The sequence below is a fragment of the Amborella trichopoda genome, chromosome 1 (assembly GCF_054954075.1).
Source record: "Amborella trichopoda isolate Santa Cruz 75 chromosome 1, AtrichopodaSantaCruz75HAP2 v2.0, whole genome shotgun sequence".
Classification (NCBI taxonomy): Eukaryota; Viridiplantae; Streptophyta; class Magnoliopsida; order Amborellales; family Amborellaceae; genus Amborella; species Amborella trichopoda.
The window spans coordinates 36,266,231-36,289,025 of NC_142336.1; the positions used below are offsets into that span (position 1 = coordinate 36,266,231).

Consider the following 22,795-nt stretch of genomic DNA (forward strand, 5'->3'; position numbering starts at 1 on the left):
CGATCATGGATTAAAAAAAAAATCACAAATTTTCAAAAAATTCAATCATGGATTACCAAAAATTCGATCATGGATTACATAAAATTCGATCATGGATTACATAAAATTCGATCATGGATTATAAAAAAAAAAAAAAACAAAAAATTCAATCGTGGATTACAATAAAAGAAAAAAATAATTCGATCATGGATTACAAAAAATTCAATCATGGATTACAAAAAAACTCTGGTCTAAACTTTGGTGCAAAGCACGAGCTCCTGTTTATTAACCATCGCACCATAACCCCCTGCAATTTGCACTTTCACGGTAATTTGTCATTTCCAAAGGGTAGTTTCGTCCAACTGGGGATATCCGAGGCTGAGATTTCATACACGTCCCTCATATATACGCGCACCATACATGGCGCCTTCCTCATTTTTACTCTTCACTGAACTGCCTCTTCAATTGCCATGGCAATGGCGTCCAAGCTTGTCTGCAGTTCTCTGAAAGAATTAGGGTTTCCCATAGCGGATTATCACACCGTCAAAACACTGAGAAAACCCATTGCATTTGTTCCTTCAGTTAATTATAGCGTGTTCAGTTACTACTGCAAGCCAAAGCTGATGGTCATGGAGAAGGTTACCGGAACAAGAGCTAGACTATCAGATGAAGTGGAGTCAGAAGAAGAGGGCCGCGCCTCACCTGTGATAACCCACAAAAATCGTAATTCTTCGAAGCTTGTTCTTGTTCTTGGAGGTTCAGGAGGTGTTGGTATGAACTCTCATTTCCAGTTTCTGAATTGCTAATTGAAATATTTTATGATTCTTCTTTGTATTATTATTATTATTATTTTAATTTCTTCTTCAGTATTGCAAGGCAATTTTTATTTCCTTTCCTTTTTTTTTTTTTTTTAAATATTGTTTTTTTATTGCATTGTTATAATGGTTATATAGGGCAGATTCCTCTTAGTTACTGAAAATAAAGAGAAACAAAAGCGAATCTCACTCTGAATTTATTGTATCCATGCCCCAAGCGCAAGGAGTAGTTCATGGCTCCCCAAGGAAAGGTCGTAGGACCATGGGAATAAAGGGGAAGTCATTTTGGGTTTTCTGTTTATTTAATATAAGTTTTTTATCCTAATTTTGTTAAGCCAGGGTTATTCCTTTATTTTAAGTCAATAATAGAGAGTTAGGATTAAAAGAGAATAGACAACAAGGATATTTTAGGAGCCTTTTAGAGTTTTGGATTTGCTGAAATAATCATTATTGAAGGGTTTTGGGATGGTCTACTAGTTTCTTTGTTTTAGAAATTTGAGTTAATAGAATTCGGAGGTGGATTCCTCATTACTTAGCTAGTTTTTTATTCTTTTTCTACTTTGTTTACCCTTTAGGCTTGTTATTTCGTGAATTTCGGTGAATTGTGGCGCTGATTTGAAAAGAACCAAAACCCTAGTTTGCATCAAGTGGTATCAAATTCAGATTAAAATGGCTCCAAACGTGGCAATCATGAAGAAGTGAACCAGTTTTCTCAAATAGTTCATACCCTAGTGGAGAGAGTAGATGAACTAATGCAACAAGTTGGTGAACTTCAGGGTGGAAGAATCCAGGGACTAGAGTTACAGATCAAGGCAATGATGATGATGGAGGTAACTTGCATCTTGTTGCTAACCAGCCTCAGGCGGCCTCGGTTAATGATGAGTTCAATGATATAACCTGTCCCTTGTTGGAAAGGGAGAAGGAACCTGGAATCAAAATTGATATGTTAGGATTTCATGGCTAATTTCATGTTGATGAGTTTCTTGATTGGCTGAGTAAAATTGAAAAGTATTTGAATAATACAGATATAGTTAATCACAAAAATGTGAAATTATTATGCCAATTTTTTTGGTCATGCTTTTGCATGGTGGGATGATTTATAACATCATCACTTTTGACAAGGCAAGGAGAAAATTAATTAACGGGAGAAGATGAAGACAAAGTTGCACTGAAGATTCTTAATAGTGAGCGATGCTCAGAACTTGTATCAAATGTCAAAATTTCAAGCAATGTGAATAACTGGTGAATGAGTATACTGAGGAGATTTGTACTGTGACATCGAGGGCAAGTTCACCGGAGTTTGAGGATCAAAAGGCAATCATTACTTGAATGGGCTAAATCAGGACATCTAGAATGAATTAGCCTTTCAAAGATGTTTATAAGATATTTGATGTCTACACGTTGGCCCTCAAGGCAGAGGACCTTGTCAGTTTAGGGCTCAGAAGAAAGGGGTTCATTACAAGAACTTTTAATTCGGCATCATGGCAGCAAGCTATGTCCTTCAGAAGACTACCTTTGGGGCATGGGAACTTAGTCCCTCAGCGTATCCCAACTAGGCCAAATCATGACTTAGGGGGAGGACCGGGAGGTGGTTCTTGGCGAGGGTAGCAGCACCTAAAATAGCCATGGAGATGCTTAAATTGTCTCTTTGGATGCCAAGAACTCGGTTATAAGGCATAAAATAGTCCTTTCCATCAACCTTATGTCAAATTTAATTTGGTAGAAGAAAATTATGGTGTAGAAGACGATGAAGAGCAAAGTCTAAGAGGGAGATGGTGATATTGGTCTAAGAGGGAGATGGTGATATTGGACAAGCCAATCCTATGAAGCGACTAGCATTCTCACAAGAATTAATGATAATTTGTATGGAGACAGAGGGGGTGAAACCTTAGTCATCCGGTGAACCATCTCTCGACATTTGGGCCATTTGATGAATTTAAGTGGCTTCGACACAATGCTTTTCAAACCACTTATACGTTAGGCGGCAAGTTATGCACAATATTAATTTGTGGTGGGAGTAGTGAGGATACCATGTCTAGGGAGATTATGGAAAAACTCAAACTAAAGGAGCAGAAACACCCATACCTATATCAAATTACATACATCATTCAACTTTGGAAAAACTCAAACTAAAGGAGCAGAAACACCCACACCTATATCAAATTATGTGCATCATTCAACTTCTCACCAATGCTATTAGTTGCTGAAATATCTGACAAAGCGTTAACAAAAGGTCACTATGCCATGAAAAGAGCACGCCTCAGTGAGTGACTTTGGTGCGGGCCACTTAGCTGTGGCCTTTACCTTTTCTTGGTTTACCTTAATGCCCTTGGATGAGACAATGATGCCCAAAAAGATGATATTGTTTGTCATAAAGGGGCTATGACCTTTCCATCCCTATTGTGCTTTATTAGCTGTAAGCCATTTGTTAAAAGGTTAAATATCCAAGCTTTCTTGTATTCTATGTATTTTTAAGATTTTTCTGACAAAACCAATTTGGTTAAACCAAGTGTCGAAGTTAACTTTCTTCCCCCACTGAACCAAAGTAGGCTTCATTCTGAACCTGACCATACTGGCACTATGCTCAAACCTGACATTACTTTCACTCACCAAGTGTAGTTTACAATTTTATAAACATCCTCATGATTTTTCATTTCATGTTTGTTCCACAGAAGTAGAGCAAAATGATGATCTTAAAGTTTCTGGTTTACTTACTTCAAGAATATTTTACTTGTCTGGCTCTTTTGAAGTAGGTGTATAATTGTCTGTTAGTTAATCACCTGTACTGCTGTACATCCCATGCTTCCTGCTTATATTTTAGAACTTTATGTTTCTTTGCCAATAGATGCATCTCTCCGGTCAAGAATCCAGGTTATAAATTATCCATTTTGTAGATTTTCATGTAAAAACTTGGCATTTAGTCATGGTCTATAGGGAGGGAGTGGGGATTGGTTAGTTCCATCAAATTACCCATTAGCTTCTTCCTTTCTTTGCAATTTCAGGATTTTTTTAATTACGCCTCACAACTTCATAATCAATGCTTTTCTGGGGGCGCAAGCTGCAATATTTAATACTTTCACAATAAGATCAATAGACATATTTTAAGTAATTAAACGGAAATCAGAATCTGCAGAAACATGGTGATGTTCAGTAAAAGTTCCTTACAATGGAAACTTCAGGAGCTGTATATATGTCCATAATTAGCAGGCAGATTGCCGAAAAGTTCAAGGTGGATCAAATCCACCTTAATCATTATGTGCTTCAATGGTTGTGTGGGGACCACACAGACAAGTAATGATGTGATGTTTCAATGGCTGTGTGCCTTCTTGCATTGCACTTTCTATTTATACTAATTCTTAATTAGCATTTACTGTTATTACCTTTTGCACTTCCTATTTATACTATTTCTTAATTAGCATTTACTGTTATGGCCTTTCTACTGCTTATGACAATGATTACATTTTTGTTTTTCAGGACAGCTTGTTGTAGCATCTCTGTTAAATCGTGGAATCAAAGTGCGTCTTTTCCTACGTGATCCTCAAAAAGCAATGTCCTTATTTGGTACACATGATGAGGACACCCTACAGGTTGCAAATGTGCCCAACTAGTTTGTTAGCCATATCGTCCCTTTTGTTTGGTTATTAATTTTTCAGCCTAGTTTTGCTTCATAATCCTTCCACCTTGTCAAGTCTCAAATATTAGTTGGGTTGGGCACATGATTTTTGTTCTTGAAATGTGTGCCTTTTATGGTTGGGTTGGTCTAATCTGATTGCACATGTTTTTTTGTTTGTTTTTTTTTTTTATAACTTGCAAGGTTTGGAAAGGAGACACACGAAATCAAGAGGATCTGGACCCTAGCATGTTTGAGGTCAATCCATGAGTACTTGTAGCATTACTTGAAAGTTCTATGATTGAGACATTCCTGCTTAAATATCTGGACCTTCTAGTCATTTTATTTCTTTCTAGTCAGATACCAAAAGACATGAACTTGTTTCATAGGGAGTCACACATGTGATCTGCTGTACTGGAACGACAGCCTTTCCATCAAGACGTTGGGATGGAGAGAACACACCACAAAGAGTAGGTAGAAATTGGATCCTTTTTGCCATGATTCCCACTGTTTTATATCCGAAGAACCCATGCTTCCGTGAAACTTTTTTCAGGTTATTCTTTCCTTCTTTCTGGTTGTACCTAGTTTCCAATTTTCGCTTTCTTAAAGCTATTGCTGAAGTGGCAACACTAAAGGGAAAGAGAAAAAGCTTTGAAATTGGAGTTAAATCTTTATGCTAACCTTTTGTGAATTTACTAGCTATAATATTAGTTCTTAATTCTAGGTTTTGTGCCACTTTTTCGAGCACTTGCAACAGTTTTCTTGCTTGTGCACTTGCAATAGTTTTCTTGCTTTCCTATTACACACTATTTTTGTGCGCACTAGAAATTATTGTCTTGCAAGACGTGTTCCATACTTCCATTATTTATACAAAATGCAATTATGGATTCCCAGTTTAGTTACTTATCTATTCGATTCTATATAATTGTTGCTTTCCTTTCCTTGAAGATTGGGAGGGTGTTCGTAATCTCGTAGCTACACTGCCTCCAACACTCGAGAGGTTTGTGCTTGTATCATCTGTTGGTGTCACTAAATCTACTGAGCTACCTTGGAGGTATGCATTCCCATTCCCTTGGTGATAAATGTAGCGTCACAATATCAAATCGCAACACCTGGTTTTATTTTTAAGGTATATATAATGGCTTTTAAATGGACAAGAATAAATTAAAAAATCAAACAGCATTTTCTTAGCCAAGATATTCTTTATATTAAGTTTCAAGTTTCCTGAGGGGCAGGTAAATGATATAGACTTATCTATAGCTACTCAGGAAATTCGGTGATTGGTCATTTTTACATTTCTAATCTTTCTATAGAACTGTTTGCATTTGAATTTGTTTAGTAGCCTAACGTACCTCAGTGTAACATGTGTTCATCACACCTTTTAGCACTAAGGAAATGTAACACATTGTTTGCTGACTCAACAAGCTGATAGGATTCACCCTAGTTGACCCGGTGGACAGAAAATTGTGTCACAGTATGTATTTGCTTGGCATGTTACAGTCTTGGGAACGTAATCCCATCAGAATCATTTGTGTTGTTGCTGAGTCAATTGACTCAAGTAAGTCGTTGAATTTTAGACTTCTTCCTTTATCTTGTATATCAGTATTCTATCAGCTGTTATTGTTTTCAATAAAACTGTCTTCTAGTCTAGGATCCTTTGAAAAGATATTAATACTTCCATTTCAGTCCAAAGAGGGTTGAAACCAGAAATAATTTACGATCATGTTAAATTGGCAAATCATTCTTTTAGTTTTGAGGTACTGTCTTCAAGACGCCCTTCTTTGAAAGTTCTCTAGACGACATCGGCACATACCATTTGACTCTATGGAGCTTCCTTTTCTCCTTGATATCCCTCTATTGGAAGCTTCTTTAAAATTTCCCAGATTTGTTACAACTTGTCTTGGGAGCTTAAATGCCAAAACTGATAATCATTAAATGCTTTTGATTGAGATATACTTAAACCGTCTACCCAGCAACAAGTAGGACCATACCTTTCCATCTGCTTGGTATCATCATTGTACTCTCAATCAATGTAGGCGTAACTATTCCCCAGCTTTCCTAAGAAGAGTGTCGGGCCTAAGCACATTGAAAAGGTTTTATTCCCGTAAGTCAAAATAACATCTAAGTATTCTTCTTAAACTCACTGGAACAGCTTTAGATCTTCTTCAAAATATAGTTTAGGGTGTATAGAAGTTTATCACCAAAAATGCATGCGGGGGCAGTCTTTTACTTTGTCGCTTATTGGTCATTGTAAAGACCTTCTCGTTGGTGTCTTACACCTTACACTACTCAAAATGACCTTTCAGGATTGGATTCTCCTGGATTCATATAGAAACACAAATTCGGACCATTAGATCTGTACCATGGACTGTGGAGATGATACGTAGATCTACAAGAAAGAGTCCACGATTGTATGTTAAGTAGACTATGGATATCTCCACTGTCCATGGCAGGGATGCAATGGTGAAAACTAAAATTTGTGAGTCATGTAGGGCCAACTCATATATTATCATAATTCTACTCTAAATTTTCTTTCGAATATGTTGACATAAGAAATATAATTCATTTTCCACAAAGGTTGATTAGATCGATATGGATAATTTTGTAGCACATTGTAAAGATGTCCTTGCCATGTAAAATGTTTGCCTTCTATTAAGTTATAGCATTCTATGTTTACCTTTATGCTTCGCAGCTGGTTCTCTTTTTGTTCCATCAAATATATAAATTCATTTCCCACTTTTTAATCTGGATTCTGGATGTTTTCATTGGTTTATCAGTCAATCCCAAATGTGTTGTACAGCCATTTCCTGAATGTTATCCTGTTTTTATTATTGGTGTGTCATTATTGGCTATTATCTGAAAAGCATGTAGGCTATTCGCATATGAAATTCGGATGGGATCCACTAGATGGAATGGGGGGACCCATGCTAGACATTGCTGTAGGGTGTCAAAAGATTATTACTCTTTATTATATATTCTACCATAATCATATCACAAGTTTAGTTATATGATGTTCATGTCATAGTGCATGTTTTTTTATACTTTTTTTTCCCCACATTTGTATTCATAGCATCTTATGTTTCTTATATGTATGTATCTTAGGTTCCCAAGTATTGGGAGAGAGTATGGTCTTGCGTTGATACTGATATGTTATTATACAACTATCACAGTATTTTAGTCTACATCATAGCTTCTATGATATTTGGTAGTTATTAAACTCATGTGATTACTTTCAAGAGATTTTATTGGAGGGCTACATGTAGTAGATAACTACATGTGTAGTTCTTTTATTGAATGGTTCTTCCCCACATTATATCTGGATTAAACACATTAAATGATCATGCATGTGGATTCCAATCCAAACTAAACAGCTGAGTTTCTGAAGATGTTGTAGCTTAGTAGTGCAGTATAAACCTAAATGGGCACTTTTGCTGAGGAAGGAATATGTTCTAACTAAATCTTTTGGTCAGCATCATGAATCTTTTTGGGGTTCTAAAGTACAAGAAGAAGGGAGAGGATTTTCTTTGCTACTCTGGTGTTCCCTTCACCATAATTAGGTAAGTATATATACTATTTATGGCATGAAGAATGTGAGATGAGCAAGATGGCAATTCTCTTTCACCATCATGCTTATCCTTCCATCCTTGAAATTTTCAACCAGTTTTTCATATCGGATGGCTGACAGAGATGTAAAATGTATTGATAGAGCAGGGAGATTGACTGATGGTCCATATACTTCATATGATCTGAACACTTTACTGAAAGCGACTGCAGGGAAACGCCGAGCAGTCCTTATAGGCCAAGGTACCCATAGTTTATCTGTGGAGTATGATTATCGCCTGAATCTTTGTTTGCTTGATACTTCAGTAGTTTCTATTACATGGTCCCCTAGACCTAGCAACTCCAGAACTGATGGGAATTAGATCTGCAATATGGTTTTGATGTCATTATATAAATCTGGGCTCGTTGAGGTTATATTCAATCAGGTAGTTTCGGATATGGGCCTTTTCCGAAGTCCAATAACCTAGTAACCGTGATAATACATCAAAAGGAGGTAAATGAGCGACATATTTACTGATATAGTCATGCAAATATGTGCACTTAGTAAATTATCAATATTAGTGGCAGTTGTGGCTGCTTGACTCCAAGATTTTTTTTTGCACATAACAAATGATAGTGTCTCAGTCAGAAGAGAAAATTTACAGTGCTATCAAATGAGAAGGAAGTCAAATTGAGGTTGTCAAAAAAAAAAAAAAAAAAAAAAAAAAAAAAAAATCAAATCCCTCTTTCTAGAATGAAACTTCTGTGACAGTTCTTTCTGGAAAGTCATCTCTTTGCTGCTCTGCTCTCTCTCCTATAAATTTTCCTTTCACATTTCATTAACAGTATCTAGCCTCAATCCTCATGACTGTTCAGTTTATATGGTACCAATTACACTTATTCTATGTAAGTCACTACTTTCTTCAAGATGGTTGCCTAAGTAAGTCACTACTTTCTTCAAGATGGTTGCCTAAATGTTATATTTTCACTTATATTCCACTTGCTGCAGTGCTTTTATGTTTCTAAAATATTTGCCTTTCCTTCTGAATCTCATGGTGCTATTGGATTTAAGGTGATAAACTTGTTGGAGAGGTCAGCAGACTTGTAGTGGCTGAAGCTTGCATACAAGCAATGGATCTAGAATGCACAAAGGGCCAAATTTATGAAATCAACTCTGTAGAGGTTAGTAGTTCTTCTCAACTCTATATGAAATCAACTTTTATGGAACTTGAAATTTGATTATTGTATTTTAGGATGTATGCTCATGTCCCTTTAATTTTACATTATTACATAATCCCCCTGGATTGTGGTAGTTTACATTTAGACCCTTTTATGTTTTCCCAAAGTGTCCCCACTTTGGATCTTCAAGATCTGAAGTCATACCTTATGTGATGACTTCCAATATTGAAGATCTGAAGTAAAATTTTCAAGTATGACTTCGGACCTTCAAGATCTGAAGTCATTTTTTCGCTTTGGATCTTGAAGGTCTGAAATGGGGTTTTTGAAGCCAAGACCTATAATGCCTAATGCTTGAATGCATGGGGTATAATGCCTCAAAGCATAAGTCTTATATTTTGACTTATTTTGACTTTATAACTTCTGGCTTTGGAGCCAAGACTTGTTGAGTATTGGCTTTGGAGCCGATTGGAAAATATAAGGCTTTATGTTTTATCTCTGGACTTCAATGTCCGAAGTGAAGAGACAACTTGGATCTTGAAGGTTTGAAGTTATACTTTGAAATATTTGTTTATGATCTTCAAGATCTGAAGTTATTACCTAGGTATGAGTTTGGATCTTGAAGGTCCAAAGTGGGGGTATTTCGAAAAAAATTAAAGAAAATGAAAAGGGTATGAACATAAAATATTGAAAGAAGTGGCTATGTGGAAAGGAGTAAAATAAAAAATTCCTTTTTTCTTTTATTAATCAATCTGAATTCTACTTACAAGTGCACAATACCCTGCTGTAAATAAGAAATAAAGCCCTAAACACAACCTAGGGTATTTGCTTTTACTACCAAATAAAATAGTCATAATCCAGGAATGAAAAACAAGCTTACACAAAAGTAGAAATATTGTTCATGGAAATTCAAATAAATAAGTGAATAATGGCTGAACATAAGACCAAAAAGTCGGGAAGACTTACTCAACTTTGCTTAGGGGTCACCCCTATAGGACATATTACACCCCACCCCCGATTTCCTAATTGATGACGCACCCTGATCCTATTGGCCTTGCAAAATTTTTTGAACCGGGAAGCTTCCTTAGGCAATCCCTCACAAACTGGTTTTATTTTTATTTTTAATGAGAGCATGAAACTAGGGTTTCAAGACCCGTTTTTAATCCTTTGGGGCATGCCACTGTGTGGCACCTCCCCTATTTTTATCCTAGGGCTGGGCGTGCCCTATATCTCTCTAACCATGGGTGGTGCATGCCACCCCTTGAGGCTTATAGGGGGTCACATGCCACCTCGAGAGAGAAGAGAGAACAAGAGATAGAGAAGAGAGAGTGGGGTGTGGAGAGAGAGAGAGAGAGAGAGAGAGAGAGAGAGAGAGAGAGAGAGAGAGAGAGATTAGAACAAAGTGTGTAGAGAATGAAAGGGGGGTCTCTTCCTTGTACAGGCCTCTAGTGCCCTAGGTATCCAAATTATGACTTATCATGGCCAATAAGATTTTAGGAAATTTGTAAGGTGAGATCATCCCTTGAATCAATCATCATGTTTTAAGGAGGAATTATAGGAACCCTATTGCCTGATTCTTTTGATCCATATCCACTCCAGTCAAACTAGGACAATACCTATCTAAACCTAAGCTTCTAGAACTTTCTCTCTCAAGATCGTAGGAATCCAAAGAACACCAAGATATGGTCAAAGGTATTATTAAAAACTAATTCCTACAAAATAAGTACAACCTTTGTTTTAGAAATTTCTTCTTAACTAACTTAAACCACCCTTTTTTTATTTTATTAAATAAAAAACTGAAGAGACGAGAGGAGGGGGCATGCCACCCAATATGTGAGGTGTGGCCCCCCCATGGGCTCCATGCCCACCCATGTGGTGTGGCACACATGTGGGGCTGGATCCAAAGGCCCCACATGTGCCCCTCTACACAACCAAAATTTCAAAAACACCCTTCTAAGCATTTTTCTTGTTGAAGTAAATTTTAAAAATTCTTTTCAGAATTTCTAAAATTCACAATAATATATGTTTCACTAAAATAAAATATCTAGAAGTAAACTGGTAGCAATTGGTCAAGATAAATGACTGTAAGGGTACTCCACCTGACCTAGTAACCGTGATCCTCAACTATCTTTTCAAACCGACCTAAGGAGACCTATGACCCATAGTCTTATGCAGGGTATCATGATTGGCTCATCAAAGTTGGCCAGATAAATAGTGGAACTATAGCCCCAAAATATTGATTGTAGGTTCCACCCCCATAAGAGCAAGTAGGATGCACGTATCACTATCGTGCACGGGGAACTCTCTATGCACATGTAAAGGTACCCTGTTTCAGGGTTGCTTCTAAGTAAAGCGATTGTCATGTATACATGTTGTACGAAAGTTTGTTGAAGATTTAACCCTTGCTCCCATTCACATACGTGACAATACGAAGCTCTCCTGGCCTATAAATTTTCCCTGGGATTTCTCTGACCTCAACAAGGGATAACATTCTAAAAACCCTTTTCGGTAGAGCCATATGCCTAGGGGTAAAGGTTTTAGACATGACTCGGGCCATAAATTGCCTAACCCTAGGCCAGTCAACAACAAACGCACTCACTGAAGTGTATAACCCACTATAATTTTATATTTACATGCTCACACGGCCTTTAAGGGCCACAAAACCCTAACAAATACAACAATTTAGGGGGATATTTGTAATAATGTAAATTTAGGGGGTTACATGAGCGTAAATATCTTTTACTTTTTTTTTTTTTTTAAATTTTTTTTATAGGTGAAATTCCATATATTTTTTGAATTTATGTTTTGGGTCATGTTCATGAATCAAATTAGTTAATATCGGTCTCACATATTAAGCTAATATTTTGCTTTGATGAAGAACGAATTACACGTACCACACTGTTTTTTCAAATATTTTTCGTACCCATAGATTGTATCCGATATACTAGGATGACTCGAGATATTGTGTATGTGGAATTAACTGGTTGCTTGGAAAGTGAAGTGACCTGTCTAGTGCAATTATAGTCTAATTGTGGTATCAGCTAGTGTCAGAGCACCATTCAAATGATAGGATCATAGTTTAAACGTATGTTTAACTTCCTCCTATATGGTCATTACTTATTTTCGCATATGATGTTACTTATGCAAGTCATCTGTGTATGTCTGTGACTAGTATTGGTATCCACATGCTTGTGTTTAGTATATTTGCAAGGGGTAAGTGGTGAACATGTGCAATTATGTATGCTGGATCTCAAATATCTAGTTCTTTCAGTTCAATAGATTTGTGATGATATGTAATTGTAGTTCAGTGCACTCCCGGTATGGGGAGTCTAAGAAAGAAAATCTGCAAATCATTTCTGGGTAGCTAGAGCCAAAAGAAAGTTCCATAAGTTCCATAGGTGGGGCGCACATTTATACTGTCAGGGATTTGTTCTTTTTATATGATTTTGTCAGGAAAGAAATCATGGGATTTTAACCAGGAATTCTGGAGAAAATTTAGGTTTTAGAGATTTGATATCTTCAGATTTGAAGAAAACATGTTTCGGGAGTCCTGAAAGAATGAAATGATTCTCATTTAGCTAATAATGGAGACCTCTGGGGTGCTATACAGTGCGACTTAGGGTCATATGGCATAAATTCCCTATTTGTTATAGAAAATGACAGCATAAACCTAGAGATGTAATGGAGATACAATGCCGCTTTTAGAAATATGCAACCTTGTTACCTTATGAAATATATGATTCAACATAATTAATATATGATCCAAAACCCCTCATAATCTTCCGTTATCATTGAGGGAGAATTTCCTGACAAGAAATCTATGGTTTCGATCATGTAGCCTCTGTAAATAATCTGGTGTCTAATTCTCATGGAAAGATTGATGTGTTCATTAGAAAACTTCATTTGGACCAAATGGAGGAGCTTGCCATCTTTGAAATTTAATGCTCCATTTGGTCTATCACGTTTTAAGAGCTTCCCTCCACTTCTAAAGGAGTTCCCAACTGGTGAGTGTAGGTACCAAGTCCAGTGTTTGGGGGTGACTGCCACTTCCTTGGAGTCAAACTCTCTAGTAGGGCTTGGAAAGCCACAACAGGGACACTTATGTGGATCCCATAGCCCCAATCCTTGCAATCCTGGGTTCTTTAAAGAACTCTCATCATGATTAAGTTTCTTGTTGCCCCATGGGTGGTAAACTTTCATCTGGAAAGCAGGAGAGTGAAGATGGAGGAGCTATGATGTTACTAGGGCGGATGTGATTTGGCTTGTGAATAACCCATTCACTATTGAATTGGCTATTGAGAGTGACTTGTTGGGTAACTGGAAGACGGTTGTATGTATTAATCTAGCATACTTCTCGATAATGTTTAACTTGTCATCTTCGTTTGAGTATGAACTTTGATGGTAGGATTCGTGAGGAGTGCAGGCTTGATGATAATTTTATGGATGAGAGCAGTGGAGTAATCTGTAATGTGGGACCTTTTAAGGTGGAGACTGAGACCCTCTTTCCTACTAATAGTCTCTGGAATACATAGCCTTTTATAGTGGGGTTTTTCTTTCCCTTTGACTGTGGAGAGTTCGACCATTCTTGTAACGTGGGTTAATGGTCATAGGTTGGATTGTGGTGCTCCCCTATTACTAGAGTTAAAATTAGAGACCATAAATCCCCTGTAATTGTTCTTGGTATTCTCCTTCCATAGGATGGCAAATGGGTGGCTAGAAAGTATCAAAAGCTGGAATGTTAAGGCACAAGTCTCACGTACATTTGGTTTCTGATTCAGATTTGAGAATTCTGTTGTAATGGGTGGGTTTCTACTTAATTTAATGTGATTATCCCATTACAAGAAGAGAGAGAAAAACAAAGAAAAAGTGAATTCTGATACACTTAAGCCAAAGAATTATTTGCCTTGCTATACAGGGAGAAGGTCCTGGAAGTGATCCCGAGAAATGGAGAGAACTTTTCAGAGCTGCTTATATGCAATAGTTGGATGTGTAAGAAATGTGTATCCTATCTGTTAACAATTCTCTACGATTGATCCATTTTTAAATTTCTCCATATTTGTTTTCCAACCAACCATAATCTGATTCTCCCAGAATTGAATCTTTGTATATGAATGTATGTAAAGGCGGCCAAATTTTAGATGACTGTATATATGATGATGAAATTCAAAAAAACATTTTCTTGTAGGAAATTTTAAGTTGTATTTGTTTATAATCATCCTATATGTGCCAGAATAGGCTTGTAGTACGTTACAAATGTACAAGATATCTATTGCATGTGAGCTGGACAAACCCAATTGTATGGCATCTCACAGTCTAGAGTGAAGCTCATGTTAACTCATTCTCATGCTTTGCATGATATTGGATCAACTGCAGATAAATTTTGGAAGAAATAAAGTAAAAATGGACATGAAAAGAGATATAAACTAACTTTCAAAAAGCCTTTGCTTCAATATAGTGTTTATAGCACTGTCACTGGGCAGTAGAGCTTTACACTGCTTTACTTACCCAAAAAAAAAACTGGGAGGTAGAAGTTTGTCTTTCATGTCTACTGGCACGGTAATACTGTAAGTCGTGCACATCGGGCTCAGGCTGTAATTATGGAGTGAGCAATGCAACAGACGCATTTTTTGGCATCATACTGCATTCTTGGTGGTCCCTTTCTTGCATGATAGCATGGCTTATTTGCTTCTTTGGTATTGGAGGCTTCAGTTCTTGTCTTTGTACATCGGTAGGGTATTGGTATTGATATTCCAATGGGCATCCACCGTCCATTCCCCATGACGTATGATGTTTATTAACTGTACCTGGGCATCCTGGTCGCCTCCACAACTGTTAATCACCGCTGTCTATTCCTAGCATTGGATGTTGGGTGCCTCTTTGGAGTACTATGTAACAGCCCTCTAGTGCACTTTGATGTAGGCAATGGAGATCTAATGGGTTGTATTCTTCTTTAGCATCTATGAAATTCATATGGGCTCTGCAATCCATGAGTAAGAATGCAGGTTCCTTGTGCCCCAAATGACCTCTTAGGCCTATGAGTCCTCAAAGAGCTCCAAATGCCTGTTGTCTATCATGGCCTCATTTTCAAGGATTGTGCTTTTGGCTTCACAGGTTTTTTTATTAAAATCTATATGCTATCCAGATAAAATAGCCAGTCAAGCCAATCCCCAAACCAGTATCTCATGCTTATTTCTTTTCTCTTTCCTTTTTAACTGCCAACTTTTTTGTGTTCACCCCACTCCAAAAAAGGCGCCTTTTTTGGAGTTATTAGAAGATCCAACAATCTGCTGATCTTTTACTGTATTTTATTGCTCAATGTTCGACCTCCATATGTGCTTGTCCTTGTCTTTCTCTTCAACTTTGACATGGACCACCAGGATGACAAAGAGGGCCTCCTAACCAATATCACCAAAAGTCACCACAGGAGCATCTCCCTTCCCTAAAATGATGGTACCGATTTGGGTCTCTGAGAACTATTTCTCTTTGCCTAATCTTTGATACATATTTGAAAGTCTCATGGCAGTCCCTACACACTCGGAGGTTCTTTCCAATCCGAACAGGTGCTTCACCACCACTTTTGAGCAGTGCAAAAGCAAGTGCCAATTTCTCGCAATGCCCACACAAAACACTTGCCTTTTCCTCTTCATTGATATCATGACACACTGCCGATGTGTTTGGTACAAAACCAGCTTGCTTCATCCTATGCATCAATGACTCTAGAAGGCCAAATATTTCTTGTGAATATGGATGCTTGCAATCCCCAACTGTAAACATATGGAGCTTCCTATTCACTTCTACCCAACTGTATCCTGTCACTTGTTTTAGCCCCAATTCTTTCATTTCTAATCTCACCATTGCAAAATCTTCCCATCTACCTAAGTCAGCATATATACGTGATAGAAGTATGTGATACCCAGCATTATATCTGTCAAATTTTAGAGCTTTTTTAGCGGCATATTCTCCCAATTCCAAGTTACCGTGACTCCTGCAAACTGCAAGAAGTGCTGCCCATATGATCTCGGAAGGTTCAATTGGCATAACCTTTATAAACTCATAAGCTCTCTCGAGAAAGCCACATCGCCCATATAGATCCACCATGCATGCATAGTGTTTCATCTCAGGTGCAATGCCATAATCCCGTTGCATGGACACAAACATCTCCTGACCATGGTCGACTAGTCCTGCATGGCTACATGCAGAGAGAATGGCTATGAAGGTGACCCCATCAGGCAAAACACCTGATTCCACCATTTTGTCAAATGTTGCTAAAGCCTCCATACTTAATCCATTCATGCCATAACCCATAATAATTGATGTCCATGAAGCCACATTCCTCTCATACATCCCCTTAAATACCAGTGCACCAGAGTTCAGGTCTCCACATTTCACATACATGTCTATGAGAGCATTTCCCAATAGCGTCCCTAGTACACAATCTCCCATGCATCTCTCTATGTAGCCATGAACTTCTCTTCCACGTCGAAGGTTACAAGTCCCTGCACAGGCCTGCAACACTGTCGCAAGAGTTGCCATGTTGGGTTGCTCTGAATTATTATGGGAGAAATTAGGGTGTTCCACATTATCCAAAATGAAGTTGTGTTGCTCCATACTTAACTGGATCATCTGACTAAACAATTGTAGAGCCACATAATGTAGCCCATTAGCTGCATAACCAGAAATCATGGTGTTCCATGAGATCACATTTCTTTTAGGCATGCTATTGAACACATGCTGAGCATAGTTCACGCCTTTGCACTTTATATACATGTCGAGCAAAGCTGTTTCGAGGATGAGGTCTCCCTTGAACTTGTGTCTTAAGGAAAACCCATGAATTGACTTACCCAAATTCAGGATCTTCAAGTGAGAACATGCAGATAAGGCACTGGTTAGAGTGATCTGGTTGGGCTTAAGATTTTGTCTGTGCATTCCAGAGAAGAACTTTAGTGACTCATTCGCAAGCCCATTTTGGACTAGCCCTGAAACCATGGTGGTCCATAAAACAATGTCTCTCTCAGAGATTAATTCAAACATTTTCGTTGCAATTGTGATATGATTGGATCCCAAGTATAGCCTAACCAGTGCTGTGCAAATGAATTTATCCTGCAAAAACCTGTGCTTTGTAATGAAAGCATGAATCTGCTTTGCGCAATTGGAAGGGTTTTTTAGGTTTGAGCATTGCTTGAGAAGAGATGAAATAGCTTTAAGGTTAGGTGGGTAGCCTTGTCTTTGGTTTTGGAAGAGTTGGTGAGCTTTGGCAATGGAGTTGCAGGAGTTGCCTTTCGGCGTGATTTGGTTGTATGCTATGTTATACATATTCTCAAGTCATGCTGAGAGGGTGGGAATATGATGGAAATTCATGCTTCTCGCCCAACCAGGAGAGAGAGAGAGAGAGAGATGCCCGGCAGCAGTTTGGTGCTGCATGAATGGTTTCTTAGAGAGAGAGAAAGAGAGAGAGAGGTTAGAGAGGTTTTTGTTCAACCTGTTGTCATATCATAATATACTTTGCCCTTTCCCTTGATTTGTTGGAAACAATATCTATTCTATTCTTGGCAAGCTTTATATGCTTCCCCTACAACATGAAACTTATATACTTCCACTTATCCAATCTTCCATTTTGAATGGAGGGTTAAGATTGCCCCAATCACAATGTTCATTTTTACACTACTTTATTTTTGATGTTTTTTTACAAACTATTTTAATACCAAAATTTGTACATCCAATCCTCTATTAAACTTGTATTAGCGAAAAATATATATAAAAATTTTCAATAAAATAAAATGATCAAAATACCTTTGAAAGTTTCAAAGGGTATTTTGGTCATTATATTTTATCAAAAAATTATTTTTAATATTTTTTTATAGGTGCATCCCAATGAGAAGATAGGACGTACCAAATTTGATATTCATACAATTTGTATAAAAAAAACTAAAAATAAAATACTTTAAGACGTTGGATTTAAGATCAAACGGTGAGTGGCTCTCTTGATCAAAATTGGACGACTGGATGGTAGGAGAAGCATAGATCTTCTATGCTGTAGGGGAAGCATAGAAACCTTTCCCTTCTATTCTACGCATATTAAAGGATGCTATTGTGAGAGATGGTTCAGGGCAGGTGACCTACAAATATAAAGAAGGATAGAGCAGTTTTTAACGTTAAGAGTAGTATGGAAATACAAATAGTAGTTTGGAAAATTAGAGTGGGATAAAGCAGTTTGCAAAAATTAACGTAGCATGTTCCATCTCTCATCAGCAACTCTTTCTTTTTTACATTCGACATTGCTTTCTAACTGCCCTATATAAATAAAGCGCAATCTTTCTATGCTTTCCTACTACGTAAAACTTATATATTTCTCCTTATCCAACTCTCCATTATGAATGGAGAGCTGAGATTACCCTAATCACAATGTCATTTCTTTACACTATTTTTTTTTTAATTTTTTTCTATAAACTATTTGGATACCTATTTTTGTAGGTCCAATCCTCTATTAAACTCACACTAGTGAAAAGTATAAAAAAATATTTTCAATAAAATAAATTGATCAAAATACTCCTAAAAGTTTCAGGGAACTTTTAGGAGTATTTTTAGTCACTATATCTTATCAAAAATTTATTTTTAATATTTTTTATAGGTGTGCCCCAATGAGAAGATGGCACATACAAAATTTGTATAAAAAAACTAAAAATAAAATGCTTTCAGATGTCGGATTAAGATCAAACGGTGAGTGTTTTTTTTTATCAAAATTGGACGGTTAGATGGTAGGGGAAGCATAGATCTTCTATGCTGTACGGGAAGTATAAAAACCTTTCCCATAAATAAATGTCATAAGAATTTAAGTATGTTGTACAATCTATGCATGTTTTACTCTCTTTTTTTTTTCCAATCTCTCTCACTAGACCATAGTTAGCAAGTCGGGGATTATCAAAAAATCGACTCACTTTGAAATTGGAAACTAATCGTTTTTATTTTAAAAAGTCGAATGAAAAAATCGGGTAAAAAATATGAATTGATAAAAATACTTCATGTAAAGAGATCGTGAATATATCGAATTAGGCTCAAAAGATCGGAGTAAAAAATTCAGATATGTTTAAAATATTAGAAATTATGAAACTCTAAATATATATCACTCTTTATGAAAATGACCTCCTTATATATAAATTTCAAATATTCAATGTGATGTATCTCTAAATCATAAGATGGTTATCTATTCTATTCGTCAAGATAAGTATTGGTCGGTGAACTCAATTAAAATCTTTCTAGAAAAGAAAGTCAATCCCATACTTGCTAACTATGATCTACCCATAACCACACGAAAAAACTATGGTCTACCCATAGCCAACTGAAAAAATACGCATCATATCCATAGCACAGACCTAGAGAAAGTTTTGGGAGAACAGAAATAAAAATAGAAACAGAAATTTCAGGAGAAAGATATTGAACTTTCCAAAACAAAATTAGAGTATATTAATAGAAAAGATATTCAACTTTTCAAAACAAAATTAGAGTATATTAATAGAAACTTTTTTTTAAATGATTTTTTCAAATTTTGAAAAAGTGGCGTATTTTTTTATGAAAACGTTATAGATTAAATCTTTTATCAAAAAAAGTGCCGATTTTTTGAAAAAATCACGATTAAATCGGTGATTTGCTAACTATGCATTAGACCCAGACATACGATCTGGTCGACCCAACAAGTCCACGGGTGGACCCAACTCATTTCCCACCCTAGAGCCACAGCCACTAAATAGAGAGATGCATAAATTAATGATAGAAAGATAAATTAATACACGGCAAACTGGGATGTTTGATTAGAACCACCGTACGCGTTGCAACCGATAGATTAGTGTAATGCTATGTCATTGATGGTGCAAAGAGAAATAATCATTGATTTAAAAAAATGGATTGGTGCCACGAAGTGTGTATCCCAAAACCGATCCAGATCGGTAAATCGGCGGTTCAGATCAGTTAATCGGTTGGATCGGGTGGATTCAGCCTTAAAAAATTTCAAACAATTTGTTAAAAATCGTTATAGACGTTTTTTAAGAATCCAATAAGAAATAGAGGTACTATTTTATTAATTTTTATTTTTTTGCATTAATATGCAGATATTGAGATGTTCTTTCTCCATGTGAACTGCTATTATCCATTAAATTTACATCATACAAAAGAAGAAGCATAAAATTATCGTGGATGAAGTATATAATTATACATGGACTATAATAAAGCATCTAATTAGTAAAATACTACTTAAAATCAAAATAAAAGATGGTATTGTTCTTTATTTTGGTCACGTTATTGACTCGATCTAAGAACGAATAATCCAACGAGTGTTAGTGTTTTGTTGCGCTTCGTGTCCACATGTACTGTCATACTCGTCCCTACCCTCATTGTTATTGGGAATCGATATATGAATAATTTGGTTGAGATATGGTGGCATTAGAATTATTATCTGTCTTATTTACCTTTATACCTTCTACCCACAAAAATTATTGGTTTATTGGTTCCAAAGAAGATTTTTTTGCTAAAATTAACAAAAACGTACCTAAGCAAACAATACCCTGGGTCACAAAAAAATAAAAATAAAAAACAAAATACGCTATATGCTTCAAGTAGGCTATACAAAACTCAGCCACATGTAAAATGATTTAAAAAAGTAATTAGGATTGAAAAGGCCCCTGTTGAAGCTTTGAAATTCAGGCATGTAAAACAAAGCAAAACACATTCTTTAGCTAAGGACAACATATTGAGACGTTCAGACCAAATTTACTGAATTTCTTTTTATTATTTGCAGAAATTTCCTGTAATTTTATTTCTTATGAGATACAATAAGGAAATCACTAGCGGAAAAATTCCCTGAGCCAAATATTTAGAAAAGGGTGTGGTTTCTATAACGTTGCTCTTTAACAATCCATTTATGGGCACTTTCAAATTTTATCATAACATATAATTTTGATGTAAAAAATTCTTAAGATTATTTCAAAATCTACTTTCATATCTAATTATAAAATTTTAAACTAAAAAAATGATTAATATCAAATAGATCTATAAATATATGAAAATCTTGAAAATGGATAGTCTAGATAATGTGTTGTAAGATGCACCATTTTTGGGACTCAAAATCAATTTTTTTTTTATAGTCATTCATCTCGATGTCGAGATGATCAATTAGAGGGTTTTTCAATATTAAAACAACTTTTTCTAATGGATTTTTGAGGTGCATCCATAGTTCTACATTTTAAGGTTGCAACCTTATATAAACTTTTCCCCTTTAAAAAATGCTTTATTTTAAGATTTTTGGAGTTTGAGAGATTTATTTCAGCAACGTTTTAGATAATGTTTTTATCTCAGGAATTTGTAGAGGTGTGCGTTTCTTTTTTCCTTAAAGTTGATTTCTACGATCAACTGAGCAAACATTGTCTGCATCAGACAATCAAACAAGAACAATCAAATTTCATACAATAAGACAATCAACAATCAATAAGGGAAAGTTGCATATATCCAACAATCGAGTGTTATTGTGCAGAGACCCCGCAAAAAAAATCGTAAAAAAAATAAAAATTGAAACAACAAATCAAGTTACCCGATTTTGGTGAAAGCTAGTCTTAACACAATCATTAAAAAAAAGCATTGGATCAAATCGATGAAGAATGGCCACATAATTCACAATTTTGTGGAAAATCGAACTCTCTAAAAAAAACTGTGAATCTTGTTAAAAAAAAATCATAAAAAAAAAAAACGAAACAACAAATCATGATACATGATTATGATGAAAACCAATATTACGACAATCTTTCAGCAAGAGCAATGGATCAAATTGATGAAGAATGGCCACAAAAATCACGATTCGATGGAAAACCCTAATCCGCTCAAAAAATCCTAAATTTCAGTAAAAAAAAAATCACAACAATGCATTTTTTTTGGTTTGATCCAACCCCAATCGATGTTTTATTGACCTAAAAAATTATTCCGTTCCATTATTAATAAAAAAACAATGGATCTTTTTAGATCTTGCAACTTTTTTTTTTTTTTTTTTTTGGTGAAAAAGGGGCAAGGCACGGGTTTACTGTAGCACACCAGTTTCTACTGTAGCGACTCGCGATGTTTTCATTGAAAAACATTGTTTCGGCTCTAAAAACAATCGTTTTCCTATATTTCACGAGAATTGGCACGGGATGACCAATTCTCGGGTTGACTCAAGGTATTTTTGACTCGCTATTTTTTAAAACACTAGAAATAACCATTGTATCTAATTTCAAGACCATTTTTACATGCACATGCTACAAACCCTATGGTAGGGATAGCAACGGGCCGAGTAGATTAGAGCTAGGCCCTGGTCTCAGCCAGCCCTAGGATTAGTCCCAATAGGGTTAGCCTGAGCCTGGCTGAAGAGGCATGGACCATCCTGTCTAGGCCATTATGGGCTGGGTCATTCCAGGCTAAATATAATAGAAGTAAACAACAGAAAAAAATAAAATGAGGGTCGGGCCCGTCCTGTCTCGGCGTGGACCTGGCCATATTTTTTGGCTTAGGCCCTAGGTTTAGGGCTAGGCAAGGCGAACCGGCCATTGCCAACCTACCATGTGTGAATAGGTACATTGGCGATTACGCGCCCGTGTGTATGTATGTTTTGTGTGTTGTGTATGTGTGTGTGCGCACGACTGCTTACAGCAAAACACCT

The 22,795-nt window shown here is 36.4% G+C and overlaps 1 protein-coding gene across 24 annotated transcripts in view; it reads left to right on the forward strand.

Annotated features, from left to right (window-relative positions):
• Positions 1 to 397: 397 nt before the first annotated feature.
• Positions 398 to 22,795, forward strand: part of LOC18433257 (NAD(P)-binding Rossmann-fold superfamily protein) — a 66,686-nt gene continuing 44,288 nt past the window's right edge. For 7 of the 24 annotated variants that reach the window (XR_016053267.1, XM_088863768.1, XM_088863784.1 and 4 more), the window contains exons 1-8: positions 398 to 750; positions 4,269 to 4,381; positions 4,609 to 4,662; positions 4,794 to 4,878; positions 5,353 to 5,458; positions 7,875 to 7,961; positions 8,111 to 8,208; positions 9,017 to 9,126. Coding sequence is in view for 8 of the 24 variants with exons in the window: in XM_088863768.1 (XP_088719894.1) it covers positions 450 to 750; positions 4,269 to 4,381; positions 4,609 to 4,662; positions 4,794 to 4,878; positions 5,353 to 5,458; positions 7,875 to 7,961; positions 8,111 to 8,208; positions 9,017 to 9,126 (954 nt within the window). In the remaining 16 variants the exon portion in view is untranslated. Of the gene's footprint in view, positions 751 to 4,268; positions 4,382 to 4,608; positions 4,663 to 4,764; positions 4,879 to 5,352; positions 5,459 to 7,874; positions 7,962 to 8,110; positions 8,209 to 9,016; positions 9,127 to 13,134; positions 14,310 to 22,795 lie in introns of those variants that run through there. The other 17 variants (XR_016053301.1, XR_016053292.1, XR_016053298.1 and 14 more) reach the window with 13 other exon arrangements.